The sequence below is a fragment of the Marmota flaviventris genome, chromosome 17 (genome assembly GCF_047511675.1).
Source record: "Marmota flaviventris isolate mMarFla1 chromosome 17, mMarFla1.hap1, whole genome shotgun sequence".
In the NCBI taxonomy this organism is placed as follows: domain Eukaryota; kingdom Metazoa; phylum Chordata; class Mammalia; order Rodentia; family Sciuridae; genus Marmota; species Marmota flaviventris.
The window spans coordinates 67,792,803-67,818,386 of record NC_092514.1 but is presented as its reverse complement, the minus strand read 5'-3'; the positions used below and the strand labels follow the sequence as shown (position 1 = coordinate 67,818,386).

General features: G+C 35.9%; 1 protein-coding gene across 3 annotated transcripts in view; it reads left to right on the top strand.

Annotated features, from left to right (window-relative positions):
• Positions 1-25,584, top strand: part of Abca9 (ATP binding cassette subfamily A member 9) — a 59,270-nt gene that overhangs the window by 1,499 nt on the left and 32,187 nt on the right. For 2 of the 3 annotated variants that reach the window (XM_027946278.2, XM_071602966.1), the window contains exons 2-17: positions 669-770; positions 2,535-2,748; positions 6,927-7,091; positions 7,676-7,779; positions 8,512-8,738; positions 11,145-11,286; positions 12,114-12,299; positions 13,148-13,295; positions 16,450-16,618; positions 19,123-19,181; positions 19,918-20,028; positions 20,557-20,732; positions 21,169-21,288; positions 21,504-21,642; positions 22,140-22,230; positions 24,623-24,762. In XM_027946278.2, the coding sequence (XP_027802079.2) occupies positions 675-770; positions 2,535-2,748; positions 6,927-7,091; positions 7,676-7,779; positions 8,512-8,738; positions 11,145-11,286; positions 12,114-12,299; positions 13,148-13,295; positions 16,450-16,618; positions 19,123-19,181; positions 19,918-20,028; positions 20,557-20,732; positions 21,169-21,288; positions 21,504-21,642; positions 22,140-22,230; positions 24,623-24,762 (2,287 nt within the window). In that variant the 5' untranslated portion in view covers positions 669-674. The remainder of the gene's footprint in view (positions 1-668; positions 771-2,534; positions 2,749-6,926; positions 7,092-7,675; positions 7,780-8,511; positions 8,739-11,144; positions 11,287-12,113; positions 12,300-13,147; positions 13,296-16,449; positions 16,619-19,122; positions 19,182-19,917; positions 20,029-20,556; positions 20,733-21,168; positions 21,289-21,503; positions 21,643-22,139; positions 22,231-24,622; positions 24,763-25,584) is intronic. The other variant, XM_071602965.1, reaches the window with a different exon arrangement.

The window sequence follows — 25,584 nt, the reverse complement described above, 5'->3', positions numbered from 1 at the left end:
AATTCCTGGATTATTTGGAAAATGTGTATTGCACATAGTGTGAATTTGTACAAACAATATTGTGGTATAACTCTCAACCATTTCTTTTCTCTTGTTTTTGTATTGTCACAAAGTTTTAAAGATTTCTCATGTTGATGGGTAGATATCAATTCATTACTTCCAATTTCTACATAGTACTGTTTGGATAGTATTTATCAACCTTTGTTTTATAATACCCATGCCACAATACTCTACATTATGATGAGAATCTTTGTGCAGGTCTCCTCCTGTGCCCATAAAGAATTTCCTTGAGATAAATACGTAGGATCGGAATTTGTTGATGGTAGGATACTGCTAAGCAGTAATAGATTTGTAAGTAATCATCTAACTGACCAGGTCGTTCTACCCCATCAGCATATTGTGGGGACAGCAGTCCTTACACTATCAGCTCTCTAATTTTCATCAGTCCAAAGAAGAGTAAATAGTATCTAATAGTTGTTTTCACTTTTATTCTTTCAATACCGAGTTTAAGCATCTGTATTTTTTTTTTAATCTTGAAACACTTCTTTAGGCATGCAATTGGAAACAGCTGTTATACTCTCTCTTTTTTAAAAAATTTGATTGCACAATGTTTTCTATTTCAAACCTTTACATTTACTTCCTTTACTTCCTCTTTTTAAAATAAATAGGTCAAAATGAGCAAGACACGTATAAGCATGGGTCAGCAGATATGGGCTCTTCTCTGCAAAAACTGTCTTAAAAAGTGGAGGATGAAAAGAGAGACCTCACTGGTATGATTCAGTCTACATGTTTTTATATTTAGAAGAGGAAAAATATTTTCTCCTGCAACACAAACCCATATTCATTATTTAATATTCCACTTATACTCTAATAAACAGGCTAGATTATTTTCCCAAATACTGGACTTTGTGATTTTTTTCCAAATAAAATTTAAAATACAAGTATTATATGTCTCACTAGAGATGATTTAAAGAGCTCATATTCAGAAACTCCATGAGAAATGAAACCATATCTTTATAATGCAAAAATAATTCCTAACATCTAAATTCATTTGAATCTCATTAAGGCAAAAGTTCAGGGTCAAACTCAAAGAGAAAAAATTTAATTCAGAATTAACCCAAAGTTTAAAAACCAGTTTTTTAAAAAAAGGAATTAACCATAAAGAAAAGATGGAAGTATAAAGTAATGGACATGTTAATATCCTGAGGTGATCATGGTCCAATATGTACATAAATAAAAACATCACATTTTATCTCATAAATATGTGTGAATATTATGTGACAATCAAATAAAAGACAAGAGATTTACTATAGTGCTTCTAAACTTTTGTACTAGGATACAATGTCATTTTGAAATAATAGAAATATAGACAAACAGCAAAAGAAAATGACATTTTTATCTTCTACTTCTATCAAAATGGTACTTATTTTAATTATAATGATTACATATGCTATGTGTTGAAAATTTGATAAACTCAGAAAAACATAAAAATATGATTAAATTACTCATAAAATACCCATATTCAAGACCCAGTGTATTAGTGATCTTATGAACATTGTGTGTGTGTGTATGTGTGTGTGTGTGTGTATGCATATATGTATTCATTCAGAAAATAGGTATTGAGTACTTGGATTCTCAGTGAAGAAAGCATAAAAAATTTCTGCATAGGGCCAGGCATACTTCTGCAATCCCAGTGACTAAGGAGGCTGAGACAAGAAGATTGCAAGTTTGAGGCCAGCCTTAGCAACTTAGGAAGACCCTGTCTCACTAATATAAATAAATAAATAATAAAAGGCCTGGAGATATAGCTCAGCCATGAGTGTATTCAATCTCTGGGATGGAAAAAGAAATCTGCATGGAGCAAGAATTATATAAATATGAATATATAACATGAGCTCTTACTTTATATAGATGTTTTATTCAAAATATAGACAAACAATAGATGTAGACATAGATCACACATAGCTAATATTGGGTGTGACAAATGTGGCACATAGCTCTTTGACAAGGCCTTGTGTTTAGAATTATAACTAAAATCATAAAGTGGGTTCTTATTACTGGGCTTTGAATGCATTCTATTGCAATTCCAATTCCAGAATTGGTCAGAGTGATGAAAGAATTTTAAAATGCTTTTTAGGAGCAATATTTCTACCTTCTTGCCAATACAGGCAGTAGAATATAAAAAGAGGATCTTGCTCCTGTTGAAGGAAGGTGCTTATCTATTCCAAGACACCTGCCTTTTTCAGCATGACTATAAGCTACTGGGCATTCATGAAGAATCCAACCTTGCTTTAAGGAATGATAAACTAAGATTCTCACTCATCACTGGAATTTATATCAAAACTCTGTCTTGATGGACAATATGCATATTTCAAAATGTATAGATTAAAGAAAGGAAAATCCAGACACTTAAAATGTCAGAGACAGAAGGAGAGAGAAAAAATAGGGAGCAAACTGCACAACAGAAGTGTTTTCTGTGATTTGTGGTAGAACACATATTGATTTGCTTCTTTTTTTCTCTGATTGCTACATAGGAATGGCTTTTCTCATTTCTTTTAATACTATTTGCATACCTCCTTTCTTCCAATTTACATCAAATTAATGACTCTCCGCGAAAGTCTGCAGTGGATCTGGATCTGGGACGTGTAGATAAATTTAATGACTCTAATTATGTTATTGCATTTGCACCCGAATCCAAAACTACCCAAGAAATAATGAACAGGGCAGCTTCAGCTCCATTCATGAAAGGTATGTTCTCTTGCAATTCATGATAATTTTCTTCTTTGCAAAGTATATAAATTTGTATTGTCATTTTCTTGACAGACTGTGTTCAATGTCGAAGTTTCTGGTGTTTATTAAAAACATTAATGTATATTCCTTTCCAATAATAAGGAGGTTTTCTTAATCTGTTAACTGGTGTCCTATTTAGGAAATTCTATGTTAAAAGGATATTACCCTTTATAGTACATTTCAAAATAAATAAGTCCAGGGTTATTTAAATGTATGTTATTTTTTAAAGAACATTCTGGAAAGGTTGGATGAGAATAACAGCTTGGCTTTTTTTTTTTTATCTATTCAGATACATAAAAATTGAGAAACTAGATTGCAATGCCAAAACTGCATGGGCAATATTTACAACAAAACTAGATAACCAAGTGTTTCCTTGTTCCCCAAAATATAAGTGATAGAGGAAAAAGCTCTGACAGCTACAAGTTTGGCATGGTATATCTCTCTGGGAGTAGTAGGAGAGCAAGGGAAGCCATGGGGTATCAGAAGGGCCTGAGGAGGCCTCCTTAAAAGTGAACAGGCATGTACTGGAGAGAAGAGATGGCCAATTTCAGAACAGCAACGAAAACTACCTCGGTACTTAACACTGGTAGTGCAGTGTTGGAATGTTATTCTGAGGCTGTTGTACATGCAAAGTGGGATATACTAACTAGGCTACTATGGAATAGTCTAATTCTCTCACCTTGAATCCCTGAAACTCAGGATATCAGTATGGAAGAAAAAGGATGCAGAGTTCTTGGACAGGAAATTTACAAGGTGGGAAAGCTTTTCATTCCAGATAGCTAGAAAGCCCCCCAAAACTAATGGGTTATATCAAAAAGACTCAGCAGCCAACTCAGGAAAAGTTGTATTTCAACAAGTGCAAATGATTCAAAACTCATCAAATTGATATTTAAATCCATGCTTCCAGAATGATATGAAAAGAAAATCCACCTGTTTCACATTATAGGATGATAATGAATGAGTTCTTGTGAAAATTTATAAATAAGACAAAATACCATCTTATATTCTGTGTGAATGGTACTATTACACAGACCAAATAGACAATAGAAAGGTACTCATTTATATGTTTTGTAATAACTGAATAAAAGAAGTGATAGAAGAACATCACCAATCTGAAACCTTCACTGAATTTATGGATCTAGACACTGACCATTAATAGCTGCCAATATCTCAAGAGAGAAAATCAGAAGTTATGAGCTTCTGATAGAACAACATACCACCACCCAAGGTGTGGTAAACAGAATTAGATCTGAGTTTGACTAAGCCTCTGGATCCAGCTGCTGGATTGGAGGAAATAAAAAAGAAAGAAACATGTTGAATTTTATCAACAGTATGTATTCCACAAAATTATGTGAGTTAAATGCCTTGGGTTTCCAACATCATTCTAAATTGAGAAAAATTGGAAGTATTCCCTCTAAAAACTGGAACAAGACAGAAACACCCTTTTTCATCCCTTCTATTCAACATAGTCCTTGCAACTCTAGCCAGAGCAATTAGAAGAAAGAAATTAAAGGGATACAAATAGGAAGAAAAGAACTCAAGCTATCCCTATTTGCTGATGCATGATTCTATATTTAGAAAACCCAAAAAGCTCCACCAGAAAAATTCTAGAACTCATAATTGGATTCAACAAAATAGCAAGATATAAAACTAACACCCATAAATAAATTGTGTTTCTATACAACAGTGATGAATCAATTGAGAGAGAAATTAGGAAGACTATCCCATTCACAGTAGCCTTAAAGAAAATAAAATATTTGGGAATCAAACTAACAGAAGAGGTGAAAGACCTCTACAATGCAAACTTCAGAACACTAAAGAAAGAAATTGAAGAAGACCTTAGAAGATGGAAAGATCTCCCATGCTCTTGGATAGGCAGAATTAATATTGTCAAAATGGCCATAGTACCAAAAGCACTATACAGATTTAATGCAATTCCTATTAAGTTTCCAATGACGTTCTTCACAGAAATAGAAAAATATAGTCTTGAAATTCATTTGGAAAAATAAGAGGCCCAGAATAGCCAAAGCAATCCTCAGCAAGAAAAGTGAAGCAAGAGGCATTTACCAGACCTAAAATTATACTACAGAGCTAGAGTAACAAATCAGACATGAAGACCAATGGTAGAGAATAGAAGACACAGAGACAAACTCACATAAATACAGTTATCTCATACTAGATAAAGGCACCAGAAACATACATTAGAAAAAAACATACATTAGCACCAAATGGTGCTAGGAAAATTGGAAATCAATTTGTAACAAAATGAAATTAGACCCCTGTCTCTCACTTGCACAAAACTCAATTCAAAGTAGATCAAGGACCTAGGCATTAGACTAAGACCCTGTACCTACTAGAAGAAAAATTAGGCCCAAATCTGTGTTATGTCACCTTAGGAACTGAATTCCTTAACAAGACTGCTAAAGTGCAAGAAGTAAAATCAAGAGTGAATAAATGGGATTGTATCAAACTAAAAAGATTTATTAGCAAAGAAAACAATCAAGAATGTGAAGAGAGAGCCTACAGAATGGGAGAAAATTTTTGCCACCTGAACCTCAGAGCATTAAGAAGATGTATAAAGAACTCAAAAAACAACACACACACACACACACACACACACACACAAAACAAAACAAAACTCACAAATAACCCAATCAATAAATGGGCAAAGGAACTGAACAGGCACTTCATAGAAGAAGGAATACAATCAGTCAACAAATACATGAAAAAATGTTAAACATCTCTAGCAATTAGAGAAATACAAATTAAAACTATACTTAGATTTCATGTCACTCTAGTCAGAATGGCACTCATCAAGAATGCAAGCAACAATAAAGGCTGGCTAGAATGTGGGGGAAAAGGTATGCTCATACATTGCTGGTGGGACTGCAAATTGGTGTGGCCACTATGGAAAACAGTATGAAGATTCCTCAGAAAACTTGGAATGGAACCATGATTTGACCAAGTTATCCCACTCCTTGGCATATCCTCAAAGGACTTAAAATCAGTATACTATAGTGATGCAGCCACATCAATGTTCATAGCAGCTCAACTCAACTCACAATAGCTAAACTATGGAACCAAACTAGATGCCCATTAATAGATGAATAGTTAAAGAAACTGTGGTACATATACCCAATGGAATATTACTCAGCCATAAAGAAGAATGAAATTATGGCATTTACCGGTAAATGGATGGAACTGGAGGCTATCCTGCTAAGTGAAATAAGCCAATCCCCTAAAACCAAAGGCCTAATATTCTCTCTGATATGCAGATGCTGACTCATAGTAGGCAGTGTGGGGGAGGGAGGAGTGGTGGTTCACTGGATTGGGATAGGGAAATGGGAGGAATGGAGGGGAAATGGGAATGGGAAAGATAGTAGAATTAATTGGACATAACTTTCCAATGTTCATACATGAATACAGGACCAGTGTAACTCCACATCATGTACAACCACAGAATGGGAAGTTATTATTTTGGCAGAGAAATGAAAAGTTATATTGCAATTGTGAACAATGAATCTAAATGCATTCTGCTGTCATATATGCCTAATTAAATAAATAAATTTTTAAAAAAGAATGGGAAGTTATACTCTATGTATGATACATCAAAATGCATTCTACTGCCATGTATAACTCAAAAGAATGAATAAAAAAGATATTAATAAAAAAAGAAAAAATGGCCTGGATTTGATCAGTACTCGCCTTTTACGTTATGTATTTTAGAACAAACAGTCTTTGAAGAAACACTGTTAAATTTTAACAACTTTATGCTGTCTTTGGAAATTTGGCCCCAATGACACCACTGTCAAATGGAAATAGTATATACTTTTCTGTTAGGTCTGTCTAGGTATGAATTTAATGGATGCTTTGGTGAGCTATTATCTAAATACATTATGCATTAAATTATTGGCTACTTTGTTTGGAAAGGTACATATATTTGCCATATGACACTTCTGATTTACCTAAAGCATTAGGATCCCCCACTTTCCCTTGAAGTGTGTCTCTTACTTAGACCAAGCCTTGTCTTTAGGGAAGAAATAGCTCTAACATAACTTGAAGACAATTAAATTAGGCACGTTGTTTTGGGGCCACATGGAAATCTTACTTAATGATTCCCTTTTGTTGCCCAACAGGAAGAACAATCATTGGATGGCCTGATGAAAATAGCATGAATGAGTTGGATTTAAATTATTCAATAGACGTAGTGAGAGTCATCTTTAATGATATGTTCTCATATCATTTGAAATTTTCTTGGGGATATAGAATCCCTAAGATGAGAGAACACAAGGACCATTCAGGTAACTTTCCTGGTAGAAAAAAGAAAACATTTTTGCGATTATGTCACTGACCACAAGGGAGTGTGTGTGCCAGCTGGAGTGAAATGAAGTACCCACGCCCTCAGTCTGCAACTTTACTTTCTCAACATAAAAGTTTCGCTTATTAAATAAAATCTACATAATTAATTACATTATTTCAGTAAGAATTTATATTTTCAGTGTTTTACTCCTGAATCAAACCTCAAGAAAAGGCTCTTGTGCAATGATTCCCATCTTTTAAAAAGCTTGTGGTTTTTGGTTTGCTTGATTTTTTTTTTTTTTTTTTTTTTTTTGCCACAAACCAGAGAAGAGCAATGTTGAACAAAAACGATCCAAAATATTAAATGAAAAAAGCATTGAGAGCTTGTCTTAAAGATAATAATAAGTCAACTCTGGTGTGTTCCCCTCAAGTGTGTGCTTCATAACCCTCAATTGAGAAGTTTTTCTATGCAATATGTGTGATTGTGGTTTCTGAATGCATTTTGGAACACTGGAAATTTTGATTTTTTCCTATAACCAAGACTGTCCTATCCCATAATAATGAGTGTGCTCTGCTTTTCTTGCAGCTCACTGTCAAGCAATTGCCAATAAAATCACCTGTGAAAGTTCAGTGTTCTGGGAGAAAGGCTTCGTGGCGTTCCAGGCTGCCATTAATGCTGCAATCATAGAAGTGAGAACTAAGTCCATGGGAACTGGTGGCATTAGGAATTAAATTCCAATGAGTAGAGACATGGCTTGTCTTATCATTTATTCACTTCATTAATTAAGCATAATATACCAAGCAGCTTCTATATCCAAACCATTGTGCAACTACTAGGCATTGAAAAAGAAATAGGGTACAGGCACTTCTTCTAGAGAGCCTGGTAATGAGGGAGTTGGAAATATGGATGCATAGGCATAATAAAAGTTTAGGTTTTATTATGCATTTTTTTCTTTTATCTTGTAATTTCTTTTTTAACTCCCCCCTTCGCAGGTTTCCCCCTTAGGGTTGTATAGTAATAGTGAGATTCATTGCTACATATTCATATATGCTCATGATATTATTTGTACAGTACCATTCCCCAGTATTTCCTCTATCATGAGATCTTAAATATTGTACTAGGCAATCACTGAAGTAAGAGATACTCTTAAAATCCATCAGAGAAGATTTCCTAAGAAAGTGTCATTTTAGCTCAGATTAAAACAAAAGTAGAATTTTGTCCAGTGAGGATGGTAACTAGAGATGTCCTAAGGAATCAAGATGAAACCCAGAAACTCCAGGAATTACAAGATATCCATTATGAAGGGCATTTATAGTCTATATATTTAAATGTGAAATGTACACGTCCTTGTGATTAAGAGAAAATCATGATGCCGTAATTAGATTGGTGTTAACTGTTTGTCCATTGATACCTTGCTTTAGGTTGCAGTGAATCATTCCGTGATGGACAAGCTGATGTCAGTTACTGGATTAAACATGGAGATACTACCTTTTATTGCCCAAGGAGGAATTGCAACTGACTTTTTCATTTTCTTCTGCATTATTTCTTTTTCTTCATTTATATATTACATCTCAGTCAACGTTGCACAGGAGAGGCAATTCATAAAGTCGCTGATGACAATGATGGGACTTCGAGAGTCAGCATTCTGGTAAATTGCATGACTACAGTCCACCATGCAGCATGGGCGGAAGAGCTCAGCTGGCTGGACTCCCTAGACCTGTAAAGCATCATGTTTAGACTTAGCATGTTCTACATGAATGGGCATAAATGGAAGTGATGGACCTATTGGCTTGGTAGCTGAAAAATTATTTTTTTTAATTAAAAGAAAGCCTGGTCCTATAGATAATCTGCTAATACTCAGGGCTCTTGATGACCCTCAGTCCCTAGTTATCATGTCTGGGTGAACCCAAATATATCAGAATTGAGGTTTCTGATGCACAATGAAATCTCTATTCCAGATACTGTGTCAATAGTGGTGATTCCCTCTCACCCCACAATGAGTACTTGTCACTTTGAATACATTGAGAAAAGAAAGCTGATCTGTTTTTGAGCACCACACTTTCCTTAGTGGAGGCAGTAGGGCAGAGTGGGAAGAACACAGGCCTTGTAGGCGAAGTCACGGGTTGTCTCATCATTCAGTAGCTACACTGTGAACTAGTTACTTCAGCTCTTGAAACCTCAGTCTTCTTTTCTGTGAAACACTGGTGATTACATTTACCTCTCATGGGTCATGACAATTAAAGAAAGAACTGTATTTAAAGTGCTTCATGTGTGCTTAGGAAGACTGACACTGGATATGAGAGAGCTGTTGGTAGAATTCTGAGGAACAGCATGTTCTAAAGGACAGAAGCTGCAAGCCTGGTCACCAAGCTGTGAATAGGGAGTGAGCAATAAAACTTTTTCATGAGTTTAGCCAGCTGATGTATTAGACCCTAGGGGAGAAAGCGTGGCAATGGAGTTAGAAAGCAACAGTGTGAGTCTTGAATTTGCCCATTACATGTTCTGGTGTTATTCTCAATGTCAGACAAAACATATAAAAGTCATGATTGGTTCATGCCAAATAGTCTTTAGAAGAAAGATGCTGTTGAGTAGGAACACTATACATTTTTAATATTGCTTATATTTACCAAATTTATTATTATTTTCTGCAGAAGTATTTAATATACTGAACTTAGAAGTAGAAAAGATGAATTGCTGGTTTGGTCTACAATGGGTATTTTTTCCGTTTTTGGTAATAAAGTGATAGATCATGATATCAAAGCAAATACGGTCACTATATTTTAAAAGATAATGAAAATCTACGAAGAGCCAGAGAAAAAGCAATATATATGGTTAAAAACTGTAATGAGGAAGGATTAAAAAGTCAGGTCTTTATTCCCTTCCATAAAAAAAGGCTGTGACCTTTTATTCATATAGCATTTGAATGAAATTGAGGAGAGGTTTACAAAATGCAGGCAGATGAACAATTTCAAAAGAACTGTGTACGATGAAAAGGGAATTGTTACAATCGGGCATTAGTAACCAGATTTCCCAAAACATGACAGCATTTTCTGCTTTAAATAAAAGAACACCAACAATCCATTGTTGGCCCAGTTGTCATATTAAATCCATAAAATACCTGATTTCATTTAATTCTCTTATTTTCCAGTGAAGGAAACTTAAGTTTAAAGAGATTAAAGAACCATTTCTCAGGATTATCTAGTTACAAGGTAACAGAGAAAATTTGAATCTGGGTCTGTGTGATAAGCACACTTATTCTCTTCCACCATACAGAATTTTCTTCCTGTTTTTATGGCATTAACAGTAAGGAACAACACATCTCCATATTCATCTGTTTATCTGTATCTATCTATGTTTTATGTCTGTGTATATTTACATCTGTATCTAACCATCTATACCAAGAGTTGTAAACTGTGGCCTTTTTCTATAGAATCTGCAAACTAGAAATGACTTTTCATTTTAAATGCTGAGAAAAAAAATTTAAAACATAGTACTATGTGGAACACGAAAATTTGTAGGAAATTCAAATTTCATTACCTACAGGTACATTTTCCTGGAAATACAGTCACACATCTCTTCAGATATTGTCTAGGGTTACTAGTGTGCTACGAGGGCAGAATGGAGTAATTGCCACACAGACCTGTTCGGCCTACAACGCCTTCAATATGTATGATCTGGTTCTTTAGAGAAAAGGTTTGCTCACCCCTGCTTGATTGTCTTTTTTTCTGTCCATGTTGTTTGTTAATTACTTAAAGAAGGTGTCCAAAACTGACAGATCATGATAAAGGCTTCCCTGAAAACTTTTCCCATCTTGTTACCCACTTTTTTCTTTTTTTCTTAATTTGCAATTGGCTGTCTATTTTGCCAATTTGCTGCTTATTGCCTATGTTTCCCTGCAGAATATGAGCTTTTGGGAAAGGAAGTTTTCTGATTTGTTAGCTATTGTCTCCTTTTTATCCTTGATAGAATGGTGAACCTCACAAACCATTTGCTAAATGAATGAATGAATGAATGAATGGTAGCACACTGAATCCATGCTCTGTTTCTCTGGCAGGCTTTCCTGGGGTTTGATATATGCCAGCTTCATCCTTATCATGGCCATATTGATGGCTCTTATTATAAAGTCTGCCCAAGTTGTCATCCTAACTGGTTTCGTGGTGGTCTTTATCCTGTTTCTCTTCTACGGCCTGTCCTTGGTAAGTTGGTGAATTCTCATTTTCTTTCTCTCTCTGTCTCTCACTACAGTCATGTGCCACTTACTCTGTCTTCACCTCTTCTGTTCTGTTTGCTGTCTGCATGAAACAGTTTCTAGACACTACTAAAAAAAAAAAAACTGATGAGATTTTGTAATTTTGTGTTAGCTTTCCATCACTAAAACAAATGCCTGAGATAATCAACTTAAAAGAAGAAAAGGTTTATTTCGACACTAGTTTTATTTTTGTTGTTGTTTTGTTTTATTTTTGGTACTAGAGATTGAACCCAGGGTGCTTACCCCCTGAGCCACATCTGCAGCCTGTTTTATATATTATTTAGAGACAAGGTCTTGCTAAGTTGCTTAGAACCTTGCTAAATTGCTAAGACTGACTTTGAACTCACAATCCTCCTGCCTCAGCCTCCTGAGTTGCTGGGATTACAGGTGTGCATCGTAAGACGGCTCACAGTTTTGATGATCAGTCCATGGTTGGTTGACCCTGTTTCTTTGGGGCCTGTGATTGGGAAGCACATCACAGCAGCAGTGCAGGGTAGATCAAAGCTGCTCACCTCATGGGCCAGGATGCAAAGAAAGAAAGTAGAAGGGACCCTAAGGCTCCTCAGTCCCATTCCAGGGCACACACCCAGTAATCAGAAGATTTCCCACTAGAATCTACTTCTTAAAGTTTCTGCCAAACTACCGAAGACACCACCGTGGGCCTAGAACCAAGCCTTTAAACAGAAGGGCCTTGGGGGGGACCCTCATCTAAATCTTAGCAAACATAGCTTTTTACTCAGCATTTTTCCAACTGAAGTGCTTTTCTTCTTTCAGATAACTCTGGCTTTCCTGATGAGTGTACTGATAAAGAAACCTTTCCTGACCGGCCTGGCTATCTTTCTCCTTATCATCTTTTGGGGGAGCCTAGGATTCACAGCATTGTACAAACATCTTCCTGCATTTTTGGAATGGACCTTCTGTCTTCTAAGCCCCTTTGCCTTCACTGCTGGAATGGCCCAGGTAAGAGTTAAGGTAACTCTTTTATTTTTAGGGAACATTCTAAACAGATTCCCTCAATAATTCCAGCCACATGTACTAAGCATTAAAATTTACATGCGACTTTTGTCAAGACAAACACTTAAGGGACAAGAGTTTTTTGGGTTTTTCTCTCTGCATAATTATTTATTTCTTAAGTCACTAAATATAGGATAGTACTCTATGGTTGCTGTGGTTCAGTTTCTACTTGTAATTGATTACCCTAGTGAACATTTGTCTGATTTAAATTTAAAAAACATGACCCTCAATACTATTGAAGGATTTGAAAGCCAGGAATTTAGAATAAATCTCTTTTTATTTTTAACTGGTTATTTCATTATAAAGCTGAACCTCTTCAGAAAAGTTAATTCTAGTTATAACATTATGACTATAAAATGCTAAATGGAAAGTTATGTTCCATGGTAACTCATTGAATCTTACTATGGCTCAATTAGAAATCGTTCTGCTCAAATGCTAGTACATTTCACCCCTCCATGTTTTTGTGCTGGATTTGAGACCCCTCCTGGACACCCTCCTTATCTCCATCCTAATCCTAATGAAATCCTAAATTGGGTTAAACTGGAACATCACTTGAGTTCCTTTAATTCCTAGAAGACCTCTGTGCTGTCACTTGTGGTTTGCAGATAGATAGGTCAATTGCTTTGCATGCCAGTAGATCTGAGCTCTGTAAGATTCAATTGTGTTTGATTTATCTTTGCAACCCCAATATCTGAAAGAAATGAGAAAATGATCATTTTAATGGTGTATCAATTATTTCTTTAAAAATTTAATGCTAAGTTAATCTTTTTAAAATTCTGTATATCTTTTCCCAGCTTATACATTTGGACTATGACGTGAATTCTAATGTCCATTTGGATTCTTCAAACTCCTCATATCTAATAATAGCTACTCTCTTCATGTTGGTCTTTGATGCTCTTCTCTATTTGGTATTGACATTATATTTTGACAAAATTTTACCCAGTAAGTAGAAGCATGGTTTTATTCAACACAATGACATCAATTGCATTGATTTAAAATAACTGTCTACAATGTACTGTATATAAATTATCTAGCTTTTTTTTCTAAATTTCTAAAACAGGACAGATAATATTCTGCACTCTGTATGTAGAATTACCATCTAAGTCTTGGCTCTTCTCTAACACTGAAGGCTATTTCTTTTTAAAAAGAAGCACTTGCAAGAGATTATGGATAATGAATCTGTTAATACAAAAATAGTTCAAGAAAAAGAAATGGGTAGCCCTCAGATTTGTACTTGGTTATAAAACCTAAATCAACAGAAACAAATCCACTACAACAATGATTTATGTGGTCACTATATAATAACCAAGTAAAATTTATTCCAGCAGAAGAATTTATCTTAACAAATTAAAGAAAATAATGTCATTATCTTAACATACACACTAAAATTTGATTAACATCCAACATTGATAAATGCTAATAAAAAGATTTTGTCACCCTAAAAATAGAAGAGAACATATTTAGCCTGACCAAGATCAATAAAAAATTTGAAATATATAATATTAATAATATGTAGAAACTTAGAAATGAAAACAAAATGCTTTAATAAAGCAGGAAAAAGTTTAAAAAGACAAATTGAAAACAGGATAATAAACCTAAAATTCTGGAAAATGAAAAACTTCTGGAAATGAAACAATTTGGAAAATAAAAATTTGAAGACAATATAATTACCCTATTAACTTTTGAGACATAGCTAATTTTAATAGTACATAGAATATTGCAAGGATAAACTTAAGATAATTTATGTACGAAGGGAATACCAGGATATTCAGTTTCCCTAAATGAGGTTATTTTGCATTGACACATCTTAAATATTTTTTACTTTTTTATTGTTGCATTATAATTATACCCAATAGTGTAATTGCACACATTATAGCAATATAATTTGGTCAACTTTGTTTCACAGTGCCTCCCCTTTCCCTTCCCTCTTCCTGCTGATCCCCTTCCTCTGTTCTACTGATCTCCTTTCTATTTCCATGAGAACCCTCTACTCCCCCACCCCACCTTTTTTCTCTTGCTTCCACATATGAGATAAAAAAAAAATCTGAGTTTGGCTTATTTCATTTAACATGATGTTTCAAGTTCTATCTATTTTCCTGCAATGACATAGTTTCATTCTTCTCTGTGGTCTAATAAAACTCTATCAACATTGACAGATCTTTAAAATCAGGTTATTCTCAGTAATTGAAGAAAAGATTGCCAAACCAATTCTAGTAATTTTGAAGAAAACATGATTATCAAAAGAGGTATTGTAAGAGCCCAGGGAGGCAAGCACTTCTTTTCCAAAAAGAAGAAAACTGTGTTTTGCTAGCTATGAATTAATGAGTTTGAAAATCATCTTGTGGAAGATTTTTGTAGAAATTAGAAATAGTTTGTAAACTCTATTGAAAGGGAAATTTCCAGAAATGGCATCTAGCTGTAGTTCATTGGGATAAATTATTCCAGAAAACCTCATGTTGATTTTCACAAGGTTACTATATTAAGTGACCAGAAAAAATAGGTGATGTGGTGTATCTAAACTTCATGAAAACATGTGACAACAAAAGTCCTTTCTTTATCCTTAAAGTAAAAAGGACACATACATGGTGTTTAGGTAGCATTATATTTAAAAAAATATTTATTTTTTAGTTATAGGTAGACACAATATCTTTATTTTATTTTTATGTGGTGGTGAGAATTGAACTCAGTGCCTTATGCATGCTAGGCAAGTGTTCTACCTCTGAGCCATAACCCCAGCCCGGTAGCATTATATTTTTAAAATAAAATTTAATACACCATACTAGAAGATAGCATTCAAAGGTAACTGTTGAGCAATAGGTTGACCGTGACCAGGTGACATTTTTAACAATAATTCCAAGAGTCATATTGGAAACAATGGCTGTCATTTTACAACATCAGTCTTCTGTCTAAAATAGAAAATAAGAACACCAAAAGAGTGGGAAAATAAGGAGTTAATCTGGGCTCAGTTTGAAGTTATTGTTTCTTACCATTGAGGCCTCCATACATTAAATCTCTGGCTTCTGGAGATGGTATATTTTCCATCCCTTGAAACAATGGATGTCCTATTGGAGATTCATTCTGCACACAGAGTTTTGTTCAGATTAATTCTGAAGTCTCTTTTGGGTTAGAATTTCTAAAACTTTATAATAGACTGAAAATGAAAAAGGCTAATGTTGACAATTTTGTTGAAAATTTTCATTTCTCTGAAAAATATTTTGCAAGTAGTCAGTAGGTACATAATTGAGGGAGATAGATAATTTCACCATCATGATACTTACTCTGGAGTCATACTTTACTAGTATGGAAAATGTATTTTTAAAACCAATCAGTATATTCTTCCTCCTCCCCCTTTAAAAGTGAGAAAACCAGAAAAATACACTTGGTAGAATAAATTGGCATGGTACATAAAAGTCAACTCAGAAATGTGCTCAACCAGATCATCCATCTTATCTGTGAACACTTCCAGAGCTCATTAAGTTCTTCTATATTCTTTGTTAGAAATAGTTATTTTCCTACTCTATTCCTGCCAAGACTAATGATGATCAAAAGTTACCCTTACCTTGATGAGAATTACCACAAGGAAGCTCTTCATTTTTCTCATTCTTAATATACATTTGCTCCATTTTTTTTTATTTTTAAAATGTTGTGCCTACTTCTGTAGTCTCCTCTAGGTTCTCTGAGATAGCTTATCTTGTAGATGCTTCTGTCACCGACTTGATAAAACACCACTGGCATTGTGACACAAGGTCTATATCTCACCATAGCCAGGGACTCTGGCAAGCACATTCCATGTCTGCCAAATCCAAGTGGAAGTTGTTCTTAACTGTCAGATTTAAATTTTTCTGAAACATCTCACTCTGATTTGAGGATATTTGCTACATTCTTCTCATATTAGAAACATTGTATCAGATGGTAACATTCCAGTTACTTTTTCTTCATTGTTCTTTATATGTCAAAAAGCAGTTACAACCATAATAGTCTAAGGTGATAATGTGGGTTCAGGTTTACTGTCAAAGCGTTGACACTCTGCCCTAGGGGGACTATGATCTTTGATATGGTGCCTGACCTGATATTAAATTGCATCCTGCCCATGTAGACAAATTTGGACATAGTCATTCTCCCTGGTTTTTCCTGAAGTCTTCGTTTTGGTTTCAACACCAAGGAGCTAATCACGTGGTCCTTGAGAATGAAACACCTTCTGACCCTTCATGGGATGACTCTTTTGAACCAGTGTCTCCAGAATTTCATGGGAAAGAAGCCATCAGGTAACAAATAAATCACATGGAGGTGCAATGGAGAACAGGTCAGAGACCAGGGATCTACCAGGCAACACAGTGCTGTACAAAGACTGCCTTCTGTGCCCCTCGCACCACCTACGCCAGCCTCCTGTGCTCCTGAAAGGCTGCTCTCACCCTTAATGGCACTTTATTTTCTCACATTCTCAGCATTTTGATTTACTAATATCTTGTGGCATAACAACAACTGTCAACATCTCATTCTTCTCCTAGTTTTTCTCTCTCTGCTGCTCTCCTTGTGATAGACAATGCCACCATCCCCCTTGTTAATCTCACCTCTTTTTATCCGTGATTTATTTTTTCTTTCTCCTCTTCCCTTACCAGTTGATAAGATTAAGGAAAGAGGGGGAAAAAAAGAAAGCAGACCATATAGCAAAGGAGAGAGATTCCTGAGAGGTGGAGGGGAATGTGAGGAGTGAGCGGTAGCAGCCCCAGGCACCCTTGACTTGGAGGTGATGCTCATACTTCATTCATTGCTGGTTGCTTTGACTTCCAAGCAGCTAGAAATCCTTAATATCTTTGCTCAAATTTTGACCATCATTCATGCTGTGTTCATGTCACCCTTCAATAAAGCTTTTCTGATCCACCTCATCCACTATTCTACTTAAACTCAAAACTGCACGTCCAGTATAAACAGACATGAGAGTAGTGTCCCTTCACTCCTCCTGAGGTGCTGCTTTGTCCTCCAGGATGGGGATCTTCCTCCAACCTGGAACGCTGAGATTTAAGCTCTTTCTAGTGCCTGGGAAGGAATCAGTCCTATCATAGCAGTAATAGAAATCCTTGATTAGAGAAAGAAGGCATTTTGATTTACTCAACAGGCAAGAAAAAGGATAGTAAAGGCTTGTGGATTTTAGGTCAAAAGGTTTGCCCCTGCTCTAGAAAAATCATCTCTAGCAATGGGTGGAGGCATGGGAAGCAGAATCTCACATGGCTGGCGCTGACAGGATGGTCCAAGAGGCCTTGTCTGTGGCAGGGGAACCCAAAGCCCCCATCCTGCTTCATTCCTGCAGCTGGCTCTGCATCCAGCAGATCAGTTCATAGTGCTCTGCACCTCCAGGTCATTTTATCCCAGAGTCCAAGCCATCAGAGCTCACAATCAACTCTCAGAAGAGAAGGCAGAAGATTGAAATGTCAATTAAAATATATTATTAAATCATCCAGAGAGAAGTTTCTACCTAATCTAGAATCTACTGCCTAAACAACAAGGTAACATTTCATTAAAACTTATGGAAAGAGCCCAGCCTATGTATGGCTTAGATGAAATGAAGGAATAAACCAAATGGATACTTATGATTCCCTGAAAAAGAAAAGATGAGGAAAGAGAGGCTAGAAAAAGCCAAACAACTTGCCCAAGACTTCACAGTTTGAATAAACCCTTGCATGCCCAACTCAAAGTTGTGGCAGCAACTAATGATCCTCTCAAGTCACTGCTGCATTTCACTGAAGGTTATCAGTTCTGTGAATTGAATTGCATACGTTGAAACCCTAAGCCCTGAAATGATGGTATTTGGAGACAGAGGCCTTGAGAACTAATTAGATTTAGATGAGACCTCGAGAGGAGAGCCTTCATGATGGGATCAGCATGTTTGTAAGAAGAGACACAGAGAGGCACACTCCCACCACGTGAGGGCACTGCAAGAAGGCCACCTTCTGCAAGTACTAAAGAGTCCACCAGGAGCCAAGTCAATGGATATGTCAGTCTCAGATTTTCCAGACTCCAGAACTATGAGAAGTGAATGTCTGACCTTTAAACCACTTGGACTATGGGGCTGAGCAGACTAACACGACCCATCTGCTGGTTTATTGTGATAATGTACAATAAGGGGCCGGCTTAAAGTAGCCCTTCCACTCATTCCAAATCTTTCCTAGGTACTCTTTTTAAAACCTGTCTTGGTTTTAAACTTTTTTTTTCCTTGTCTTCTTCTTCCCCTCTCATGGAGGTTTGCTCTGTCCCAAGCTTTTTGCTTTCTGCATGTCCTCTCTCATTTGTTCTACAAATCAGGGCTGTGTGACAGTAACCTGTTATCCCCTCCTACTGGTGCTGAATCAGTGAAGTTTGGGTGCACAGTGTCTGTAACAGAGCTAGTAAGTGACACGTCTGGGACTTTACCCAGGACGTTTTTACCATAAAGCCCTTTCTTTTTATCATGTGCTACTTTCTTTTCTTTCTTTCTTTCTTTTTTTTTATTTCACATCCAGCTCTCCTCAGCTCCTGTCATCTGCCACAGCCCTCATACTGACATACTTCCTTGTGCTCCCTACCCCTCCATTTGTAGCTTGTCCAAGTTGTGGTGATCAGGGGGTGCTGCTTCTAACAAAATGCTTTGGATGCTTCTGGCTGTACTTAATAGGGAAAGAAAGAAAGAAAGACCCTTAGATTTTCTTGCAAACTCAAAGACTTGATTTATCCAGCCTCTGTCCACCTCCATAACTTCCTCAAAACATTTCCATCTGTTTTTTCTCTTTTACAGGATCAATAATCTTAAAAAAGAATTTACAGGAAAACATGAAAAAGTAGAAGCTTTAAGAGGTAATAAAATAAAATATTTAACGTGGCCATTTGATGTAGGGACTGTGCCTCAACATTATAGCACCTTGGTAGAAATTAAGGACTGGTCATCCAGATATTATAATTCTCTTTTATTGAAACACATTATATTTCCTTTCAAGTACATAAAAACCATATAACAATGTTAAAAAGGAAGATCATACAGGAGGGAAAGATATATGATAGTATCATACATTTATTTTCAACTCATAAATGCTCTAGTTCTAAAGCTATCTTTTAAATTTTTAAATTAAATTAAATTTATTTACTTTTTGGTATCAGAAATTGAACCCAGGGAACTTAACCACTGAGCCACATCTCCAGCCCTTTTTAATATTTTATTTAGAGATTGGGTCTCACTAAGTTGCATAGGGCCTTGCTTACTGAGTCTGGCTTTGAACTCATGATCCTCCTACCTCAACCTCCTGAGTCGCTGGGATTACTAAATCTATCTTTTTAAATAGCTGGCCTCTCTTTAAGAATAAAAATGCTTTTATGAAAAAAAAAGTTAATCTTATAATGACTTGTCATTGATGATGCTATAATTGTGAAATGTTTATTATGTGAGACATAATTTTAAAAGGAAGAACTTTAAGATTGATTTAATTTTGAATAATGGTAGCCAAATATATTGATGCTGAGAAAAAATTATAAAAATTTCAGAGACTGCAAAGCTACTATGCAGGCTTGAAATATAATGATTTTGAAATCATGCCAGGTCTGGGATTGGACATATATGAAGGCCAGATCACTGCCCTCCTTGGTCACAGTGGAGCTGGGAAAACCACGCTGTTGAACATACTGAGTGGACTGTCAGCCCCAACGTCAGGTGAGAGGACAGTCATCCAAGGACAAGCTCAGGCACAAGTGAACCACCTGAGTCTTTCTTCAGTTAACTTCAATAGTCGTATTAACTACTTGTCACATCAGGTCAGGTGTTTAAGAGAAAATATTTAGAAGTTTCCTTGAACATGACACAAAGTATACATGAATCAGAACGTTGTATGGTAACCTATTAATATGTGCATTTTTAATGATCTTATGTATCAGTTTAAAAATAAAACAAAATTTGGACATTTAAGTTATTCTTTTTATACAATTGTATTTCTTTAAAATGTCATTTGTGTTCTAAATATTCTCTAAGTAGCTCTGTGATGATTCAGTTAGTAATTAGCATTTCTGCTAGATCACATGTTATTCAGAACGCTACCTTTCAATCAGACAACTGTGTAGTGCCTATAGGTAAAATATGTTTCACTGAATCTAGTGATTTGCATTCATTCTTTTCCATGGTAAAGTATTTTAAATGCAACATGACACCTTGTCCTGATGGCAACTCTCTATCTTCTGCTTACAGGCTCTGTCACCATCTATAATCACACACTTTCAGAAATGGCTGATTTTGAAGCTGTCAGCAAGCTCACTGGAGTGTGTCCACAATCCAATGTACAATTTGGCTTCCTTACTGTGAGAGAAAACCTCAGGCTGTTTGCTAAAATAAAAGGGATTCTGCCACATGAAGTGGAGCAAGAGGTATCTGAACATATTGCCTGTCACACAACCAAGAAAACGAAATGGCTTGCCTAGAGAACTCTAAATGGGTTTGTGTTGTTTGTATTTTGCCTAAAGGTTAGGCAAAAGGACCCTTTATAAAAACAGAAAAAGCTAGGTGTGGTAGCACATGCTTATAATCCCAGCCTAGGAGGCTGATGCAGGAGATCAAGGCCAATCTCAACAATTTAGCAAGACCCTCAGCAACTTAGTGAGATTCTGACTCAAAATAAATGAATGAATGAATAAATAAATAAATAAATAAAAGGGCCAGGGATGTGGCTCAGTGGCAAAACATGCGTAGGTTCATTCCCCAGTACGAAAGAAAGAAAGAAAGAAAGAAAGAAAGAAAGAACAGAACAAATGATGATGTCTTAAAAATCTTGGGTTTTGAACTAAATATTCTTTATGTGATTAGGTACAACGAGTTTTACAGGCCTTAGAGATGGAAAATATTCAAGACATTCTTGCTCAAAATATAAGTGGTGGACAAAAAAGGAAACTGACTTTCGGAATTGCCATTTTAGGAGATCCACAGGTAAGTTGAAGTAAAACCACTGGTGAAATCAGATTGAAGACTATGAAGCTTTTGTACTAGATCAAATGATTTGAAAAAGATAAATGTAAGAGAATTTTCACAATGAAATTTTAAACTCTAAGGTATTTGTTTCCAATATTTGTGCAAGCAGAGTGCTTTTTAGAAGATTTTTTCCTGAAACGGAAAATTATTTTAGGTTTATTTCTCCCATCCAGGTTTTGTTATTGGATGAACCAACTGCTGGATTGGACCCTCTTTCAAGGCATCGCATGTGGAATCTCTTGAAAGAGAGGAAATCGGACAGAGTCATCCTCTTCAGCACCCAGTTCATGGATGAGGCTGATATCCTGGCTGGTAGTTTTAAGTTTTCTTTCATTGATCTTAGTGAGAATTTAGGGAAATGTGTGGAATATGAATAGGTTCTCTTTAGCTGTATCTCACTGGCATGGGCCAAGACAGGAGAGTTTGGCTGTCACTCACTTGAATGTCTGTGTCCCAGAGTACTTTGACCCATGGATGTATTCTGATCCTATTGCAGAGCAGCTGGACTTATAAAATATATGGAATATTCTCTAAGGTCTATTATGTTTTATTCAGTGTAATGTCAGTTGTCTTGAAGCAAATTGTTTAGATACATAGTAACTTTTTAAACTATGCTATAGACTCATTTATCATAATTTATCATTGCAGTTGTTGGATGATGAAGTGGTTTACCTATGGCAGAATTAGAATGTATCTATCTTAGTGTGTCATGCTTCTAAAAATCATTATTTGTTATTGGAGTCACTCTTTTATAAATTGTGAAGAAATAATGCCCCAGTAAAATTTATCTTTTGGTTCTTCCTCACTAGACAGGAAGGTCTTTATCTCCAGTGGGAGGCTGAAATGTGCAGGCTCTTCTCTGTTCCTGAAGAAGAGATGGGGCATTGGCTACCAGTTAAGGTATTGCTCTTAATGGTGGGGACATATGGAAAATGCTGGGGGCAGATGCAATCAACTTCACCACATCAAAATAGGCTGCACAATCACTCTTCAAAAGAGCTGAGTTATCACGAGGTCACCCTGCCCTCTTAGTCAAAATATAGGAGACACTGGGAATATAAGGATGGCTATCTAAGTTTAAATAAAATGCTTGAAAAATGTTTTCAGAACATATTACTTGCTAAGAGTAACTTACAGGTGTTTCAACCTTTTCTCTTAACATCTTTCAGAAGTTTGTTTTTGTTTTTCTTGACAGTTTCAATACTTTCCTCTCAATTTTCCCTGACTTCATTTTCTCTACCATTCTTTTCTCTCTCCTTCTCTTCATGATAATAATTATTATCATGATTAAGTAATTCCTACCACTTACTAAGTGTTGGCTACATTTTAGGGATTGCTAAGAAATCTAAATAAAGAATACTTACATATTTAACCTCCAGATAACTCTAAATACTGCTACTGCCATCCTTTTTTAAAATTTTTTTTCTTAGTTGTAGTTGGACAGAATACCTTTATTTTATTTATTTATTTTTATGTGGTGCTGAGGATCAAACCCAGTGTCTTGCACATGCTAGGCGAGTGCTCTACTGCTGAGCCACAACCCCAGCCCCTGCCATCCTTTTTTTTGATAAGTAAGAATACCACACACCAAGAGTGTTCATAACCCACCTGTCTTGAACGTTTATAAGTGGTTGAGTTTGGGATCAAGATTATAGGCATGGTGTGATTCACTTACTTTTGCTTCCCACTTAAGTATTAATATTTCTTTAAAAATCATTTAAAGCACTCCATCTCCCAGGGTTATTTAACCTTGGAGAAAGTAATGCCCCACCATTACTTACTCCAAGTGCTTACTTGATCAAAACTATCATTCTTTTGTTATCATTTGTCAAAACTCTGTTTAATCAGTACCTCCACTTGAAGGGTGCCACTCTCTGTCCTCCAGATATGTGCATGGTTGTCTTGTTTCTGCTCGAGAGAGGACATCTATCTAACATGTCCTCCTCCAGCTCATTTAACTGTGTCCAAATTTATCCATTTTGAAGCCTATTCCTAAATATTTTCTCCTTCTTGAGCATCCTCTTTTTCTGAAAATCTGAAAGCACTTCTATGAATTGTTATTTTAGGTGATTTTTTAACTTCCTTGAACCTTGGTAGCTTCATTTATAAAACAGCAGTAATAACACCCATTTTATAGTTAGGGTTGCGTGAGCACTTGACAAGGTGTGAAGTTCTTACCTTTCTTCTCTTTCCCTTCTATAACATGCTGCTTTGTATTGCTATCTGTGGCAAGCTCCCTTCCTACTTGGTATTCCTGACAATGCTAAGCACAGAATAGTGGTTTTAATTGATTTTTTTAGGTTTATGTAATCAGTCTATTGTGATGTTCGCATCACTCTATCTTCTCAGTACCTTTCAGTGGATACGACTAATGGGGTTTCTAAAATCCAAAAATGTAATAAATTTTAGATGGTCTTATCAAAGGACAGACCAACTTTCAATTGGCATGAAAATGATAAAATTATATGACATGTACTGAGGTTTTACCAGGAAAGGCCCTGTGATATCTCATCTGCAGTATTGTCTTCTGTTTTTAGAAGTTCTTTAGGAAGCTTATGTTATTTCATCTCATAGATGAGAGCACTGATGCTCAGAGATGTTAAACACTTTCCTGGATGCAGGTCTGGAACCTACATTAGTGTGACATTAGACCCGTGTTCTTATTTTGGTACCAGAGATTGAACCCAAGAGTGTTTAATTACTGAGCCACATCCCCAGCCTGTTATATTTTTTATTTTGAGACATTTGAGATAGGGTCTTGCTCAATTGCTGAGGCTGGCTTTGAACTTGCCATCCTTCTGCCTCAGCCTCCTGAGCCAGTGGGATTATAGGTGTGCGCCATGGTGCCCAGTTAGGCCCATGTCCTTAATGTCTATACAAATTACCTCCATTTTTGTTTTACTGTGTACAAGTCCAAGTGTTTGCAGAACTCATACATTACTATGAAGGCAGAATTCAAAATTGGGTTTTTGAAGAGGTAGAGACAAAATCAAACTTCCCCCTCCACCCCAGCCCAGGCAAGATTTGGCTGTATCTCTCTTTCTTCCAAAAGATAATCTTTGAGATATGTCATCTGACTCATTTTTCCCTTTCATGAGTTTCTCTGCTATGTTGTGTAGATTAAACAGATTGGAATATATTAGTATTATTATGTTTTTCTTCTTCCAGTAGATTTTACATTTTTGTCTCATAAATATTGATGAAGCGACAAGCACAAACTACATAGTTAAGATGTGTTTTTAGAGATAGTGTTTGATAAAAAATAACTATATCCCATTCTTTTTAAATTTAGTTTGCACCTGAATGAAATGTGTGATCCAGAGAGCATAACATCACTGGTTAAACAGCACATCCCTGATGCCAAATTAACAGCACAAAGTGAAGAAAGACTTATCTATATTTTGCCTTTGGAAACAACAAGCAAATTTCCAGGTAATAAAATGTAGAGGCCACAGAATGACTTGGGAATGATGTTACTGATAATAACTGGGCTGATGAGAATGATGACTAGTTTTAGTCTGGCACTTTGCATTAACTCATTCAACATTTCTAGTCCTAAGGTCACCTCTGTCAGCCCTTGACACTATCCTTGTGTCATGTATGAGTAAACCAAGGCAGATAGATAAATATGTGTTGAGTTGCACCACATACAACTAAGAGGAAAGCATCACATTAAAATTAGGATTTGGGGGGAATTTGTTTCAGGAATGAATGAGATGGTCAGGGCAGGAAGGAGTTTGTGAAAACAGTGGTGAACTACTGAAGGAGCTAAAGGAATTCATACACAATGTATATATTGTATGGGCTCCACATTACAATGCAATCCAGTGTACTGAACATGAGCATGGTCATCCGGTATGCTACTAAACATTCTAAAATTCACACCTTCGCTGCAAATCCGAAAGCCTGTGTGACTACACTGTTACCACTCTTTTATTGGATATTCCAGTAAGCTGTTTTATCTCCCAAGAGTTTCAAGGTAAATGACTTTTATTTATTATTTTGAAGTGTAGCCTATCAGTATTTGCTTACCTTATGTGTTCAGGAAATTTGCCAACTCTTCAAGGAAGATCAGGGGCTACTGCTGTATGTTTGAGTAAGTAGGCCTGTCACAATCATGACCAATAAGGAAACAGCACCAGACCATAGCCTTAATAACATACCGATAACCATCACCTGACTTAATATATTTAAACATTTTGTTAAAATATAAAATTTAAATAAAGCATCTGGATTGACATGTAGTGCCTCTGG